This window comes from Petaurus breviceps, unplaced genomic scaffold (assembly GCF_028583685.1).
Source record: "Petaurus breviceps papuanus isolate PSGF00001 unplaced genomic scaffold, PetGlider_PUasm1.0 181, whole genome shotgun sequence".
In the NCBI taxonomy this organism is placed as follows: Eukaryota; Metazoa; Chordata; class Mammalia; order Diprotodontia; family Petauridae; genus Petaurus; species Petaurus breviceps.
In genome coordinates, this window is record NW_027185784.1 from 17018149 (window position 1) to 17037256 (window position 19108).

The window sequence follows — 19108 nt, forward strand, 5'->3', positions numbered from 1 at the left end:
TCCACTGAGTGTATGTCTCTCGTGCCTGAGTAGAAAGGCATTTGTCCATCATAGCAATAACAGCCACAACGATAACAAAAGAATAATAATAGTTAACCCAATGGATGGCAGAGTTAGGACCCAAAAAGATTTTGGCAAGCTGGAAAATTGGGCAGAACTAAAAAGATCAAGGCATTTATCGATGCTTAATGTGAAGTCTTATACGAACTAAAAAGATAACTGCATAATGGATAGAGATGGATTGGAGTTAAGAAACCTGAACTGGTGAGTTCTGCCTATGATGCTTCTTGGTTGTATGGCCTTGAACAAGTCATCGGGCCTCTTCCCTAACTTCATGAAATTCTAAGAATATAAATTGCAGAACACTTGCTAAGCTGCATTGGTAAAGAGAGTTCTCTCTCCATTAATGAAATCACAGGTCTGGACACACACAAAAAAGACTTTTTTTGGACCCATGTTTTCAAGCCTTTCTTTTAATTTTTTAAAAAACGTTTTACTGGGGCAGCTAGGTGGTGCAGTAAATAGAGTACTGGCCCTGGAGTCAGGAGGACCTGAGTTCAAATATGACCTCAGACACTTAACACTAGCTGTGTGACTTTGGCAAAGTCACTTAACCCCAATTGCCCTGCCTTACCCCCTCCAAAAAAAAAAAGGCAAAAAGCAAAATAAACATTTTGTTTTTACTAAAAACAGCATCGAACTTGACTATGCCAGAGCTTGTGCTTCTCAAACATAGCCATTGATAACCCTGAGTCACCTATAGACTACACTGAAGCTAGTCAGTCAGTAAGCAATTATTAAGCACCTACTATGTGCCAGGCTAGGTATACAAATAAAGGTAAAAGACAGTGCCTGCCTTCAAGGAACTCATTATCTGTTGGGGGGAGACAATAAGCAAACAAATACATAAAAGCAAGTTGTACATATGGGATAAATAGAAAATTATTAAGAGTAAGAAAGAACAGGAAAAACTTCCTGTAGAAGGTAGGATTTTAGTTGGGATTTGAAGGAATACAGAGAAGCCTGAAGACAGAGATAAGGAGAGAGATCATGCTGGGCCAGGGTCTTATTCATGGAACAGCAAGGAGTCTATGGATTGAAGCATACAAGGTGTAGAAAGACTAGAAAGGTAGTGAGGGGCTTTAAGAGTCAGAGGATTTTTCATTTGATCCTGGAGGTGATAAGGGACCCACTAGATTTAATTGAGCATTGGGGGGTGACATTGTCAGACCTGCAGCATTAGACTGATGTCAGTAGACATTACCATGAGACACTGGAAAATGCTTTGATAAAAATCTAAGTAGAGGAGAGTTCCCCAAAGTACCAGTCTACAAACTGTCAAAAAAAAAAAAAAAGAAAATGAGCTTAGTCTAGCATGACGTGCTCTTAATGAAGGCATGCTGACTTTTTGTGATTGCCAGTTTCTTTTTCCTCTGCTATTAAAATCTTTTTCTATATTTTGAAATATATATTAGATCAATTATGAGAATCATATAAAGATTTTTTAAAGCATCAAATTGGCATTTGACAGTACTGCATTGGTAAGAGAATTCTCCACATTAATCACATCACATTGCTGATTTTGCCAGTTATCAAAATCACACTCACTCACTGCTCTACACTTTTCAAACTCAGCTTTTTATTTCTTTTTTTTTTTAAACTGGGATACTTACCCTTCCCCAGGTCTAAGACAACTCTCTCTTTCCCCACAGCTTTTGAGAGATCACTCAATACATCTGAGCATTCTTTCATTATCTCAAGATACAGTTTTTTTAGGGTCTGATAACTTCACTTCATCAAGGGCATCTGTATAGGTTCTTATTATCCATTTTATGTTTGTACTGTAAGGAGAGAATACAAATGACTTTCTGCTGGGAAAACAAAGCAAAGTTAGAGCTACAGTTCTGCCTTCTTTCTGTTAGTCTTTATTATTATTATTTCATCCATCTCATTGAGTGATCCTGTCCTTTTTTGGTTCTCAGATATTGGATTTTTGCAATGTTATAGAACTGTTAGATTTCAAGGAATATAACTTGTATCCTATATATAAATTTGTATACTGTGTCTCTCGAACAACAAACTCTTCATCACATAGTTCTTCTATATTTATATTTTCTTCATAACTTGAACCATTGGGATGATCTACTTCCTCTTGATTACCTCCTCTCCTGTCTAACCCTGACTATTCCACTGAGATGGAAAGGTACACTTTTGAATCTTAATCAATATAAATGAACAGATCTACACTTTTTTTTTCTGTTTACCCATCTCATTAAAATAAATGTTAAGTAAACAATAAATCACTAACTATAGGAATGAGTGAAGCTCAGGAATAAAACTCTAATGTTGATTCCCCCACTCCAAAAAAAAATTCTACTCATTCCCAACCAATCAACAAGTATTTCCTAAACAAATGCTGTATACCACACACTGTGCTAGGCATTGGGTATACAAAACAGTAATTAAACAGTATTTACTTGGGAAAAACTTGTTTTCTTTTTCCTTCTCTTTTTATTCTGAACTTAATGCCTAATAAAATAGACCTTTATACATAGTATAACAAAAAAATTATTCATGAAAATAGTTTATTATGTACAATTTACTTTTCTTTAAATTATATGTTTAATTTGGAACTTTCAAAGCTTTCTTGTTTTGTAGTACTTGTTTCTGGCCTTCCTTCTGTTTGAATTTATTTTAAAAATCCCTCAGTGGCCTCCTTTTCCTTCTTTTCTTTTGCTACCCCATTCCCTCTTCCCCATTTCCCCAGTGGAGAAATTTAAAAGGGAAGAAAAGCCCTTGTAACCAATAGTTAAATAAGCAAATCTCCACACTGGCTATGTTCAGAAGTGTTGTCTCAGTCTGCATGTATTTACCTCTCTATCAAGAAATGGGGTGCATATTTCATGATCAGTCCTCTAGAATCATAGTTGGCCATTTCATTGATTGGAGTTCTCAAGTCTTTCAGAATTGTTTCTCTTTATAATGTTATTATTGTATACATTGCTCTCCTATTTCTAGTCACTCTCCTTTACATCATTTTTTACAGATAATAATTTTCATTTATATTCATATACCGTAATATGTTTAACCATTCTCCAATAGATGGGTGCCCTCTTCATTTCCAGTTCTTTGCTACCACAAAAAAGAGCTACTACAAAATTTTTTGTTTTTTCAAGTCCTTTTCATGTTTCTTTGATCTTCTTGGGGTATTTGCCAAGTTGTAGAATCTCTTGGTCAAAGGGTATGCACAGTTTAGTGACTTTTGGGGCATATCTCCAAGTTGCTTTTCAGAGTAGCTGAACTACTTCAGCCAGTAGTATGCTTATTTCGCCTAAGCCCTTCTAACAGTTGTCATTATCTTTTTTTTGTCATCTTTGCCAATTGATAAGCACAAAGTACAACCTCAGACCTGCTTTAATTTTTCTTTTTCTGCTAATAATTTGAATCATTGTTCCTTATGTTTCTTAATAGTTTGGATTTCATGCTTGCAAAACTGTTTTTATCCTTTGACCACCTATTTATTAGGTAATGACTCATTTTTATTAATTTCATTCAACTCCTTATATCTTGGATATGAGGTTTTTATCAGAGAAACTTGTATTTTTTTCTTTTTCCCTTCTATATTTAAGTTTGTACAAAAACATTTTTATTTTATGTAATCAAAATTATCCATTTTTATCTTCTGTGATCCTTTTTGTCCCTTGTTTGCCCTCAAATTCTTCCCATTTACAGAGATCCAAAAGGTGATTTTGTGGAGCCTACATTCTAATGTAATGTGTTTATCATGACATATTTTGTGTTGCAGTTCCCTTTCTTTGTGGCTTATTCCCCATACTAGTTTATGAGCTCTCATATAAACTACAGGAGAGCTGTGACTATATCTTACCTAAACTTATTTCCCCAGTACCTTCCACACACTAGATTCTTAGAACACAGATACTGAATGAATGAATGGAATGAATGAATGAATGGAATGAATGTCCCTTTGTTGCATTTTTTAAAAGGAAGACTAAAGTAACTCAAATTTATTCACACACACACACATACACACACACGTGTGTGTGTATGTGTGTTTGTAGAAGGATATATATAGCAGGAGGGAGAGAAAGGAGAGTCCATTTTGCATTGATAAGGAAAATTCAAAAGATAAATGCACAGAATTCTAGGTCTTGGGAAAAGAATTATTTTGTATTTGTTTTCTGGGGTTTGTGCCAATAGCCCTTTAAAATTTTTTTTAACATTTTAGGAAGAAAAGTAGTTTGCTTAGTGTTAAAGTTTAGAGTTTGAATCACTTAAATTTCTGTAATGATTTACTTTAAAAAAAATTCAAATGATTGTCATTTTTTTCCTTTAAAGAGGGTTACTTCATTTTATCTAAAGTGCTTTTCTGTCTAGTGGGAACACTTAAGTGTAGTCACAAATCACCTGCAGTATATTCATAGAAAGATTAAAATAAGTTAAATTTGTTTATAAGCCTGCAGGTTCTAAATTTCACAGATAATGTTCTTTTTTTGTCTTTTTTTCCTTTCCTAGCTTAAAGATTTCACCCTTTTCTCTTCTGGTCCTAGGCATGAATTTCTTATAGCTATAAATGTGAGCACCTGAATACCACTTCATTTTATTAGGACAACAAATAGCCTCCTAAGGGTATAAGCTATGGACAGAGAGTCATAGAATTTTAGAATTAGAGATCATCTGGTTCATGATTATGTTCCAGTGATGTTAAGCTTACCTTGCACTTTTATCCTGAGAAAATTTTAAGTACACGAGGAGCAGATGATAGTTACTCTAAATATATGCAATTATGGAGAGTTAGAGGAAGAATCTCTCCTTGACAAGCTCATGACTTCCTCCCATGAATTAAGTGGTGAATATGGCCCAAAGTGCATTAACCTTTATGGATTTTTCTTTGGTTTTCATGTTCTACTGATTTATGATCTTAAATATGGCTGTTGCTGCTATTTCTGAATGAACTCCTTGTAAATCATTTCTAAATGATCCTTTCCTAGACAGATAATCTAAGTAAATTGAATACATAGCCAATCAATTCTTCTGAAGTTTCTATTCCTTTGTCAGACTTGTTTACCAGTGTGTTGTGCATCTAAAATATTCCATTTGAAGGTATGAGAAATCTCTGAGATTGAGATCTTCAAAGAACTACATTTGTCCTGCCATCTTTTCCAATGTAGATTGTGTATTTGAGGGTCTGATATGGTTTTGCTTAGGTTTTATTTCAAAGGAATGAAAAAGAGCTACAAAAGATCTGCTATAGCTCTTTGTGAAAGACCAGGCCGAATTCTGGGTGTGGTGTTTATATTCAGTATGGCTATGTAAGGCCTATTTGATTCAGATCAAATACAATAGGGATATTGAGTGCCATGTACTGAGTAAAAAGCGCATCTTTTAGCTTTAAAGAGGTTATTGACAGATTGAAATGAACTGTGGTAACATCATTTATGTATTATTGAAGTTTGGGTCTTCATATTAGTTATTAATGATATAATGATAGTTTATAAGTTTTATGAAAATTCTGCATATGGCCTAAAATGTTGAATTCTCAGTCATAGGATCACAGGGCTTTGGAATTTGTAAAAGACCATCAGGATTATCTAATCCAATCCCTTCATTTTGTATGGAGGTGGAGGGGAGGTGTAGGTATGTTCTGTCATTTCAGTCATGACGAAACCTTTGTGACCCCATTTGGGTTTTTCTTGGCAAAGATTCTAGAATTATTTGCCATTTCCTTCTCATTTTGTAGATGAGGAACTCAGACAAACAGGGTTAAGTGAGTTACCCAGGGTCACACAGCAAATAAATGTCTGAGGCCAGATTTGAATTTAGGAAGATGAGTCTTCCTGACTGTGGGCCCAGCACTCTATGGACTGGACTACCTACTTGCCCTTTCTCTTCATTTTACAGAGGAGAAATCCAGAGCAGAGTCTTAAGCACAAGGTGTTGTAGACTATTAGGTTGAAAAAAATCAGGGCTTCTAGGTTCAAATCTTGGTTCCACTATTTATTATCTCTGTGACATATGAACTATTCTCCTCATCCAAATGAGGAAGTGGGGATGCTTCCTGACAGCTCCAAATCCTATAATTCTGTGATTCTGATGAGGTACAGGCTCTGGGAACCCCCTAGAACTCTCCTGGAATCTTTCCACTGTAAAGCATTTGCCTGAGGCCACAGGCCTTTCACTGTGGCTCTGCCCAAATTTTTAGCCCTCCTTTGTCCAGCAATTTCCCACCCTAGATCCTCCCAAAATATCTGTACCCAAATCTGTTACACCCTTGAACTGGCCTAGCCCACCATTGTCTTATGTCCAGGTAGCCTTCAGCAGCTTCCCACCCGTAATCACTCTTTACTAGAGTCTGACCTCATCTGACCCCTCCTAAAGACCCTCCCCAAACTCCTCCTCTGGACCACCCCTGTATTCCTCCCACAACCTTTCTGTATATGAGACCCCATCTTGCCTCCATGAAAGGAGGAAGGCTGGAGAATGATCTAGCACAGACTCACTCTGTGTTAGATGATTCTGGCCAACTTGTCCAGTACAAACATCACAAATACCAAGGCTCCTTAAGAGTCTACCCAATATGGCGAAACTTTTAATAAACTTTACTTTTCTTTGGCTGAGGCGAAGCTTGAGTCAAATTCATTCAGCAGGACCTGGCTTGTTGGTATTTTGTGGTTTCAAGCACCCCTAACCCTACACTTCATCATTTTATGGCTACCCTCTTCAGTTCTAAATAAACTTTTTTCGATTTTTCTATATATAACTTATCTGTGTCATTTTCCCTTTTCTATTTTACCATAAAACCAAACAGCAAAATTAAGATTGAAAATTTCAGGACACTCAAGTCCAAATTTTGGCTTTGGGACTAATAGCCCTCCACCTTTACTTAGCATATTAGCCTTGTATTGTTAAATTTCTTCTTATAGATGTCTTATTAAAAAAAAATACTGCTTTTAGTTTTTATATTTCCTTACTTTGTTCTATATTTTCATTTGGATATAAGTTGTGATACTGTAACCTAGCATAGAACATAGTTAAAAACACTATTCTGTTTGGAATATTTATTTATTTTCTCCTTTATTATACTACTGTATTTTATTTTCTTTGCTTCTAGGTTTAGGTTTTAGAGCCTGGAGAAATGTCTGGGTCACCCATTGTGACCTCTCTGTATTTTGTAGGACCCTTCAATATATCATTTTCACTAATGTATTCTCTAATCTAGTCTTGACTCTCTGCAACAGTGGTACCTTGACCACCTCCCTTGGGATTCTTTTTCTACTTCCTAATGGATCTTCTTGTTAATACATTTTCCATACAACCTTTTTTCCTTTCCATCAATTTATCCCATTGTACCAATGTAAAAAGAACTCCTGAAATGTGATATCAGACCTACAGAGAGAGTGTATGTTACTCTAAAGTAGTCTGTCTTATTTGTAAGCATGCCCATGTTTTTCCTGTTTTCCTCTATTGTGAATAAAGACTATATGTGTATATTGCTAGCTTGAATAGTTGACCATAGAATTTCAAGTTAGAGTCTCAGCAAAGAAATAGTTATTTGACATTAGCAGCTTTCTTCAGAGGAATAAAAACTGTTCCTTTACTACAAATCCCATAATACAGTGTCAGCCCACTCTGCTCAAGGATATTTCTAACTAGTTGCTGCTAGACTTGGCTGAGATGGAATGGGAGAAATGGAGCTTTACAATGAAATGGAATTTGTGATGATGAGCCTCAACTAAGCAAGGGACTTTGCAAATCCAAAGCCCTTGCAGCCTGAGTGAAATTTTAATTAGTGTAGAATTTCCCCAGTGGCACTCTCTGAAAAGGGATGGAAATCAAATCAAGATAGAAGTAGTGGAAATTATTGGGGGAGGGAGGGAGAAGAGAGAGAGAGGGAAAGAGAGAAGGAGGCAGGGAGGGAGGGAGAGAGAATGTTCACATTCAGAGAGAATAGGTACATTCATACAAAATAGGTACATATTAATGTGCTTACTCTTTTATTTTTTATTTTTTTTATTTGCAGGGAAAAAACAAAAGCAAAACCTTTATGACAAATATGCATAATCAAGCAAAACAAATTCTTATGTTGTTCATGTCCACAAAGAAGGGGGGCTCATCTTGAGTCACAAGCCAAAATACAAGTATCTCACATGTGAAGGTTTTTAAATCCCCTATTTGATGATTATTTAGGAGAATATTTCTGATCCATATACTCAAATATAGGAACTAATATAATCTTCAGGAAATCAACAAAAATTTTAATATTAAGGTATAAATTAAGTAGTTCTTTAATGTAATTATTTGTTTTTCTGAATTTTCTAACTCCCTCTAACCTTGTTTAGGACAGGTTTTTGAGCATATATGCCTTATTTCCTTAACTAGGTTGTGAACTCCTTGACTAAAGTGACCATGCCTTTTTAATCTTTCTAGAATACCCTTCCTCACCAAAGTACCTAGCATAGAACTGTGCCCACAATTGGCATTCAATAAGTTTTCACTGAATTGAATTAGGAATAATAATAATAATAGCTAACATTTATATAGCATTTACTATGTGCCATACAGTGTGCTAAACTTTCTACAGTTGTTATCTCATTTAATCCTCATAAGATAATCTAGAGATTTTTTTTTAAGACTTCTGATTCACTTGGTGTGGAAATCCCACTAATACAGATGAGCAGATCAGCAACTTTTCCATAATTTACTGAAAGAATTCCTGGGATACTCAAAGGTTAAGTCCTTTCTGTATGGTGTCAGATGCAAAAATTGAAATAAGGTCTTTCTAACTACAAGGCCAGCTTCTGTCCACTGTGTTGTACTGTTTCTTGGTAAAGAGATTCTTAGGAATTTATTAATCCTCCGTCTTCTCACTTTCATTGAGCTGTTTAAGAATCTTCTTGGAACACAGGATTTTTTTGCTGATTTCTAATTCCTCAATTTCATCCATTCAATTTCATTCATTGAAAATTTATTGAATTCTTTTTGAGCTCAGTTCTATGTCAGATAGCTGTGTGACCCTGGGCAAGTCACTTAACCCCAATTGCCTCACCCCTTCAAAAAAATTAGAATTGGACAAATGGAAGCTAATGGTTCCATGAGACATTAAGAAACACTAAAACAAAGTCAAAAGAATGAAAAAAAAATAGAAGAAAATGTAAAATATCTCATCAGAAAATATGGAAACATGGAAAATAGATCAGAGAGATAATTTAAGAATTATTGGAGTACCTGAAAGCCATGATCAAAGAAAACCTAGATATTATATTTCAAGAAATTATCAAAGAAAACTGCCCTGATGTCCTAGATACAGAGAAAAAAAATGGAAAGAATCCTCCTATCACCATTTGAAAGAAATCTCAAAACAAAAACTCTCAGGAATATTATAGCCAAATCCCAGAGCTCTGATGTCAAAGAGAAAATATTGCATGCAGCCAGGAAGAAACCATTCAGATACCATGGAGTAACAGTCAGGATCACACAAAATTTAGCAATCACCATGTTAAAGGAACAGAGGGCTTGGAATATGATATTCTGGAAGGCAAAAGAGCTGGGATTACAACCTATCTGCTCAGCAAAACTTGGATAATCCTTCAGGGGAAAAAACAGATATTTAATGAAATAGAGAACTTTCTAGCATTCCTGATGATAAGACCATAGCTGAATAGAAAATTTAACTTTCAAATACAGGACTCAAAAGAAGCATAAAAAGGTAACTATGAAAGAGAAATCATAAGGGACTCAATAAGGTTAAACTGTTTACATATCTGTGTGGGAAGATGATACATGTAACTTCTAAGAACTGTATCATTATTAGGGATGTTAGAAGGATTCTACAGAGACAGAGAACAGGAGTGAGTCAGTTATTTTGGAATAATGTAAAAAAATGATTAGTGAGAAAGAAGGTGAAGAGAGATGGGAGAAGAAGAAAGGAGAAAATTTTCTCACTTAAAAGAGGCATGGAAAGAAGTGCTTTTACAGTGAAGGGGGAATGGTGAAGTGGGGCAGGTAATACTTGTACATCACTCTCATCAGCATCGGTTCAAAGAAAGAATAATATATACACACTCAAATTGAGTATAGAAGTCTGTATTAGCCAACTGGGAAGTAAGAGGGGAAGCAGGTCATCAAAAAGAGGGGCTAATAAAAGGGAGGCTGGATAAAAGAAGACAGCGGTCAGAAGCAAAAATTTTGATTACATGAAATTAAAAAGCTTTTGCACAAACAAAACTAGCATAGACAAAATTAGAAGAAAAACAGGAAATGGGAAGGAAGTTTACAATAAGTTTCTCTGAGAAAGGCCTCATTTCTGAGCTACATAGGAAACTGATTCAAATTTATAAAAAATAAGAGTCATTCCCCAGTTGATAAATGGTCAAAGAAAATGAATAGTCAGTTCTCAGAAGAAGAAATCAAAGCTATCAATAATTACATGAAAAAACTGTTTTAAATCACTACTGACTAGAAAAACGTAAAGTAAAACAACTCTGATATACCACCTCACATCGATCCAATTGGCTAACATGACAGAAAAGGAAACTGACAAATGCTAGAGAGAATGTGGAAAAATTCAGACTCTGATGCACTGTTCCTTGAGTTGTGAACTAGTCTACCCATTCTGGAGAACAATGGAACTAGGCCCAAAAAACTATAAAACTGCATACCCTTTGATTCAACAATAGCATTACTAAGTCTGTATCACAAAAAGATCAAAGAAAAGGCAAAAGAACCTATTTGTACAAAAATTTTATAGCAGCTCTTTCTGTGGTAGCTAAGAATTAGAAACTGAAGGGATGCCTATCAATTGTGGAATGGCTGAACAAGTTGTGGTATATGATTGTGATGTAATACTCTTGTGCATAAGACATGATGAGCAGGATGCTTTCAGGAAAACCTGGGAAGACTGACATGAACTGATGCAAATTAAAGTGAGCAGAACCAAGAGAACATTGAACACAGCAACGTCAATATTGTAGAGATAATCAACTGTGAAAGATTTAGCTACTCTGATCAAAACAATGAGCAAGACAGTTGCAAAGGCCCCTTGATGAAAAATGGTATCTACCTCCAGAGAGAGAACTGATGAATTCTGAATGCAGATTAAAGCAAACCTTTTTTTTGACTTCATTTTTGTTTTATAATCTTGTCTGTTTTCTTTTGCAGTGTGGCTGCTATGGAAATATGTTTTGCATGTCTTCCACATGTGTAACTGATATCAAATTGTTTGCTTTCTCAAGGAAGGGGGACTGGTGTGATGGTGGGAAAGAATTTGGAATTCAAAATTTTTGAAAATTATTGTTAAAACTTGTTTTACATGTTATTGGGAAATACTTAAAGAAATAAAAATGTTTTTAAAAATTAAACCAATTTTCTAAACTAGCACCTTTATAAAGCAGTAAGTTCCTTTATCTGAATCAAAGATCATAGTGAGGCATTTGACAAATACTTGTACAAAGTTGAAAAGTCCTCAGAAGCAGGGAACTAGATCATCTGTTTCATATATTGCAAAACTAGCTTGATTTTTTTGTCTATATATTAAATTCCTTTGTTGATAATTTCTACACCATTTGGGTTTGTTCTTTGTTGTTGCTGATGTTGTTTTTAGAAAATGACAAGCCTATATCCTTCAGGGAAATTAGAGAAAATATGCTGATTATTTCGAAGTCCTATGATCAGGAAATCTATACGTCAAAGAAAATCTTAGGACTTCCCAAGTTGGAGAATCTCCTCATTGGAAAATTTAAGGAAAGGCTGGATGAATTTGTCAGTGGTATTGAGGATTGAACTCTTTCAAGTAAAGGTTGAACTAGATGAGCTCCCAGGGCCTTCCAAGTCTGAGACTTTGTAATCTGGCCAAATGAGATTAAAAGAGGTTGGGGGAAAAATATGGGTCAGTATTTCTTCTTGCCTCTACTTCTTCCTCCAATCTTATTAGTAAATACCAACAGATGCCTTTCTACTTAAGTTCCTGCAAAGTATTGATTGCTTCCTCAATAAGCAAACACTGCCCCTTTTCTGTGTCTTCTCTGCTCAGAGAAGGGTAGTTTTTCAGTTTAACAAAGTTTCCAACTCTTTTTGACTGGGGTAAAGAAGGAGCTGGTAAAGCAGTTTTTTTGTGTTTTTCCTTGTTTGCTTTTTTCATGTTTCTCTTTTTCCCCCGTTTTTTATTTCTTTACACACTGAGGTCCCCCCTAGTTCTGAGAGCAGATTTGGAAACTTATGTTAAATGGGTCGCCTCGAGTTAGAAATGACAACATCAACCTGGATATGTCATTTTAGACTGATGAAGTCAACATAGTATACGCTTTAGGGAATAAATGGTTTGTGTTTGAAAGAAACCACTCAACTAAAGTTGACAGGAGGTACTTCATCAGTGCTACTCAAAGAAGTTTTGTATTCTAGAGACAGCAAAGGCAAACAAGGGACTGGGGAGGAAAAAAAATGGAGAAAATTAAGAGCATCATATTGATCTGTTTAGGGGCATGATGACCAGCAAAGGAAAAAAAATCTCTCTAGTAACTGTTACAAGCTTTGGAAATATCAGAAGCACTTAATGTTCAAAAAATATCTGTTCAGAAGACACTTTTTCCAACCATTCTTTTGAAAAGAATAAATCAGTTCATTGTAATTCTGATACTTGATCCCCATAATCACATTACCCTTTTTGAAAAAGAAACTTTGGTAGAGTTCATTGTCATCATAGCCATAAAGGTAATTTGCTTTCAAAAGTGAGACAAAGTAGAATAGGAATTTCACTGTAGGCTGGCTAAGACTAGAGAGGTTAGATGTACTGGGAAATGGGGATTGCAAACTCAAAAGGAACAATAATCTCACCAGTGTCCTCTAACCAGCAGTGAGTGGCCAACAGATACCTCTAAAAGCTGCTCTTCCTCTTAACTATCCAGCTTGCTTCTCCATTTTCACCACCTTGTTCTAGCTTCCCTTAAGTATTTTTTGCTATCTTACAGTTGGACTAGTCACTCTATCAGTATTCCTTGGTGGTATTAATCATATAAGTTGAGAAGCCTTAAGAAGATTTCTCTTTGTCTTCCCATTCCCGTTTTCTTGTCATGGGTCACTTCTGCTGTGACACTCTTGGTTGTACTATCCCAGAAATCTGTAGTTAGGTTTATCTGGTCACCTTCAGAGTTTCCTAAATTTTAAAAAAAAGTTCATTGATGATCGTGATGGTTGTAGTCAGTTCTCAGTCAACAAGCCTTCATTAAGTGCTCAATGTGTGTCACCAAGATTCAATGGAGATAGAAAGGCAAAAGAAATTGATCCTGATCTCAAAGACATCTTATTCTAATGGAGGAGACAACATGCAGGATAACAGTTCATATGAGATACGTCTTGTACAAATGGAAGATAAACTCACTGTAGCCTTCTGTTCTTAAGAGTTTCATCTAGAAAATTGACCTTCTGGGAATTTCTACCATTTGCCTATAGAAATGCCCCGAGTCTGGTGATAACTTTGAAAAAATTGTGAAGTATTTTTATGACTGACCCCCTTATTCCATGAGTATATTACATATGATTTCTCTCCTCTATTCTTCTAGGTTTATTCAAGAAATCGAGCATGCCCTGGGACTTGGCCCAGCCAAACAGTGTCCTCTTCGGGAGTTTCTCACCATGTATATCAAAAACATATTCCTCAACCAGGTATTGACTGAAATCAACAAAGAGATTGAAGGAGTCACCAAAACATCTGACCCCTTAAAGATCCTGGCTAATGCAGATACCATGAAAGTACTGGGAGTGCAGCGGCCTCTCCTACAGGTAACTGTTAGCATATATTTTGCTCTTATTCCAATGATTTTCAAACATAAATCACACAAAAGTTTTGAACTGAGTCAAAAACCCTGGGTTTGAGTCATAGCTCTAATCCTATTTTTTGATTTTGAAAATTCAGTGAAATATTTCATCAGCTGTTAAATGAAGAGTACATTTCTACTATACATTGACATGTATGCCCTATCTACCTCATGACAGGCAATGTGGTATAGTGGATAGAGGGCTGCTCTTGGAGCCAAGAAAATCCAAGGTCAAGTTCTGTCTGTGGTCCTTAATACTACATAACACTGGGCAAATCACTTTAGTAAATATTAAGCGCCTTTTATTTGCAAGGCACTGTGCTAAGCACTGGGGATACAAAAAGAGGCAAAAAAGAGTCCCTGCCCTCAAAGAACTTATAAAGGGGAGGCAACAAGCAAACAGATATGTGCAAAATGACCTATATATAGGATAAATAGTAAATAATTAAGAGAGGAAAGATACAAGAATTAAGAAGGGTTAGAAAAAGCTTCCTGTAAAAGATGGAGTTTTATTTGGGATTTAAAGGAATCCAAAAAAGCCAATAGGTAAAAATGAGTAAGGAAGTCATTCAGAATGCAGAAGGAGGACATCCAGACAAAATACCCAGAGTTAAAAGATGGACTGTCTTGTTCCTAGAATAGCCAGAAGGCCATTGTCACTGGATTAAAGAGTAGGTGGCAGGGAATAAGGTGCAAGAAGAATGGAAAGTTAGGAGGTTAGGCCACAGAGGTCTTTGAATGCCAAACAGAGGATTTTGTATTTGATCTTGGAAGCCATAGGGAGCCACTGGATTGTATTGAGTAGGGGGGAAATGGTGACATGATCAGTCTCGTGCTTTAGGAAAATCACTTTGGTGGCAGAATGGAGGATGGATTGGAGGGGGGAGAGATTTGAGGCAGGCAGACCCACCAGCAGACTACTGCAATAATTGAGGTATGAGGTGATGAGGGGCTGGCACTAGAGTGGTGACAGTGTCAGAGGAGAGAAGGGGACATATTCAAGAGATGTCACAAAGGTGACATGGACAGACCTTCACAACAGCTTGGATATGGGGGGTGAGGGATAGTGAGGAATGCAGGATGACTTCTAGATTGCAAGCCTAAGCAACTAGGAAAATGGCTTTGCCCTCCAGAGTCATTGGAAACATTTGAGGGGTGGGGAGAAGGGAGGCATTATTTGTTTATTTAATTATTTGTATATCTTGCATACCAAATCCATATCGAAGAAATTTGTTACAAAAATTATTTTTCCCATTCAGCCACTTCCCTTATCCTAAACGCACTAATTTTGTCTATACAGAAGCTTTTAGTTTTCAAGTAATTAAAGTTATCTATTTTATTATCTTTTGTAATTACCTCTATCTCTTGTTTTGTTAAGAATACATCTCCTAGCCATAGTTGTGAGAGGTCTTTGATAATTTATTTATGGTATAATGTTTAATAGTAAGGGTGCACATCTGTTTAGAATGTTTTGTAGAACATAGTGTAAGGCGTTGGTCTAACCCTAATTTTTGCTAGACTGCTTTCCAGTTTTCTTAACAGTTTTTATCATATAAGTAATTTTTTTTCCCTAGGTAATTTATGTTTTCAACTTTTTTCAACACCCAGTAGTTATTGAGTTCTATTGTTTCTAAATCTCCCTTGTCTAGTCTGTTCAATTGATTTAACTCTGTTTCTTAATCAATACCAGATGGTTTTCATGCCTGCTATTTTATAATGTAATTTAAAGGATGGGCATACTATTCTTTGGGCAAATTTTTTAACTGAATTGAACCTCAGTTTCCTCATACATAAAACAATATGACTACCATTTCGCTACCACTTCACAGAATTGTTGTTAGGAAAGGGTTTTGTAAACTTAAAAGTGCTATGTAAATAGTAGTTTTTTTCTGATGTTTTAGTGGAAAACAAGTAATTCATCTGGTTAAGCCCCTGCTCTCAAAAAGGATTGAAATCTAAACCAATTCAGGGCTATAACTGGCAATTCCTCAGTTGGCTCAGAATGAATCTGAACCCAGATGCAAACTGGATTATTTTTAATGAAATGAAATTGTTTTATTTAGAAGATGAGCTTGTTTGGAGATTAAAATTTCATTTTCTCTATTGACATGTGACCTCATTAGTGTAGATTTAAGTAAGTATTCAAGTAAATGGACTCAAGATATTTTTCATAGGTCTCTTGGCTTAGCAAGGTGGTTCATTTCTCCTAAAACTTAAGAGACATGGAATGTATTAAAATGTACAGTTATGCATTGTATAGGATTACATACCATTACGGAATCTCTTTTGTCTTCCTCTAAGAAACTGTTGGACACAACCCAGTTATACCTGGGTAAATGCTATCAGGAGATAGAATTTGAAGTTCTTTGATTGTCATAATCCTCCAGCGTCAGAGGTAGAAGGGACTTCAGAGATCATCTAGAACTTGTTTTACAAGTGAAGAAATAGGATTGTAGAGTTTCAGTATTTTACTAAGTCCCCTAGCTAATAAGTAGCAAAGCCATGCCTAGAACCAGAGACTCCCAGCTTTTAACTCTAGAATGTTTCTCACTCCACTGTGCTACCTGCTGCCATTCTCTGGTTTCCTAGAAAAGGGATTCTCAATCTTTTTTGAATTGTAATAACCACCCTCATCTTAATAATAACTACTTCTTGAAGTCCTTGGTATCACATATGTGAATCTCACAGTGGTTTTCCTTAATTCTCTTATGTTTAAGCCCTACTTTGTTCTTATTATCTCCATACCTAAGAAAATTTATTACATTGATATAGATTTAAAATACAAGTCTTGTGGGCCACAAAATTGTTAATTTTTCTATTTTTAGAAAAATAGTTCACCTTTTCTTTATTATTGAAGAAACGGGTTTTATCTTTTCAGGTCCCCAGGGACTTAAAAAACAGCATAAACTTGTATAGATTGCCCACTTAGACTGTCTAATACCATATTATTAACACCCATATTTATTCTAATACTGATTCATTTCTCCTTAGGATATACTCAATGTGGAGGGCAAAGGTGTCAGAGTTATAGGTCAGAAGGACACTAAGTTAAATGTATGGTAGTTTAGCTAGCACAGGACTTGTGTAATGGCAAGAGAAAGTAATCATTTTTCAAGACTTGAGAGGAAGACAAGTTGAATAATACAAACAGTATCAGTTCATGTATTTCCTCTCATCATCAAAAAATCTTTAAACCTCTCTCCACATGTAGGCCTCTTTGTGAATATTGTATCACAATAATTAACCAGACTGATTGAAAGGCACTGGGGTTTAAAAGAAGAAAAGGAAAATCCTAGACTATGTGTAGAAATCATCTGGAGGGTACTAACACAACTATGATCATCATTGTTTTAACATCTAAATGCTTCAAGATATAAAAATCTATCATTTTACACAGTTTGGGCACTCCTGTATTAGGATATTCTCCTCAGCAGGGGCTATGCCCCACCTGGTCATGAGCTTCTGTCCTTACATCCCTCAGTCCTCAGACAACAGATATACAGCTCATCCTGAGGCCTAGACTCGGGGCCTTTCCAGTTTAGCTTTGGCATCCACTGGAGGATTGCATGACAATCAATTGATAACACTTTATAATATGAGTCTTGTGGGCCACACAATTGTTAGTTTTTCTGTTTCTACAAAATTACTCAACCTGCCTTGAGTACTCAGGTCACCCCCACACCATGATGAGGCAGTCAAGTTAGACTGGGATATTAATAAAAAAAAAAAAACCTATGTTAAAAGTTGTTATGACCTGGAATATAATCTGAACATACCCGAGTCATAGGATTGATCAATCAGCAAACATTTACTAAGCACTTACTATGTACTGACGCACTATACTGAGCGTTGAGGGTACAGAGGAGCAAAACCGAAACAGTCACTGCCCTCAAGGAGCCTATATTCTCAAGGAGGAGACAATATGCATACATAAAAAGGCATATTCAAGATAGATACCAAGTAGATTTAGACCTGAAAAGGACTTTTTCATTTAGGCCATGCTTCTCCCACCCCCATCTCATTTTATTGATGAGTAACCTGGGGCCCTGTCCATGGTCTGACAATCAGTACTGAGCAGAGGCCCTATGGCAGAACCCAGTGTCTGACTGTCAGTACTAAACAGAGCTAGTGTTCAAGCCCAGGGTTTTGGATTCCAAAGGCAGCGCTACTTCTACCTTTCAAGGCCAGCCATCTGAAATAACATCCCTGAACAGGTCTAGTGAGTATGTATATCAAATCACCCATAACATTGTCAGGGGCCATTTCTAACCATCTTCTTCTTGTCCTTTAAATTAATTATTCCATCCTGAGAGTGTATAAGAGCTGTGATTTGACCTTTCCATTTGGGTGACCTTGTCGGGGTTAGATAATTATATTGCAATATGTGACTGTGTTAACCTTGAATCCAAGGCCATTCCAGTTATTAACCTCACAAATTTGTTTCTGGAAGCTAAAAAAGCTGTTGTGTTATTTGGCCATTTAGCTGCCCTCTCTCTAAGTTCCTTTTTATGGGTATGCAAATTGGATAAACCATATCAATAAATTTGTTTAATATTCTCAAAGTGTTGTGAGGCCAAAAAAGCAAACTGAATGTTGCTGGATTTTTTTACCCATATTGAGAATTCTTGTTTAGTAATGAATGTAAATCATTTCCTGAAGCAATTATTCATGGTCAAGATTCTCTGTTTCTTAAATGTGTTTGTATGACCCTTAGATATGATTATTCCTAGGTTTTTATAAGTGCCTTATCTAAAAGAAGAATAAATAATTGACTACATGTATTTTGCCTCAAGAGTCCATGCGGGAGGGGGGTGGGGTGGGGAAAGCAGGTAACAAGGAGGGAAATATTAACCATATGAATATTGAGGGGTTTTTTTTAATTTATTTTTTATATTAAGTTGACCATAATTAGTCACAACAGCAACAAAATGAATGTAGCATCAGCTTCCCCCATGGCAATACCTTCTGTCACATAGCATCAATTAAGTTCAATTAAGCAAATATTAAATACCAACTGTGCACAAAGCACCACGCCAAGCACTGGGAATCTCAAATAAGGGGGAAGGAAAAACTGTAAGATTCAGCCATGTGGACACATGTTTAAGAGGGAGGATGCTTTCATTGAATCACAGTATCCTAGAGCTGAAAAAAGGGCAACTGGGTGGCCCATTGGAGAGAGCACTGAGGCTGGAGTCAAGAAGACCCAAGTTTAAATCTAGCTTCAGACACTTATGAGCTGTGCGACCCTGGGCAAGTCACTTAACCCTGCTTGCCTCAATTTT

At 36.1% G+C, this 19108-nt stretch overlaps 1 protein-coding gene across 3 annotated transcripts in view; it reads left to right on the forward strand.

Annotated features, from left to right (window-relative positions):
• Window positions 1-19108, forward strand: part of EXOC4 (exocyst complex component 4) — a 1166755-nt gene that overhangs the window by 899032 nt on the left and 248615 nt on the right. For all 3 annotated transcript variants that reach the window (XM_069087253.1, XM_069087255.1, XM_069087254.1), the window contains one exon: window positions 13572-13791. In XM_069087253.1, the coding sequence (XP_068943354.1) occupies window positions 13572-13791 (220 nt within the window). The remainder of the gene's footprint in view (window positions 1-13571; window positions 13792-19108) is intronic.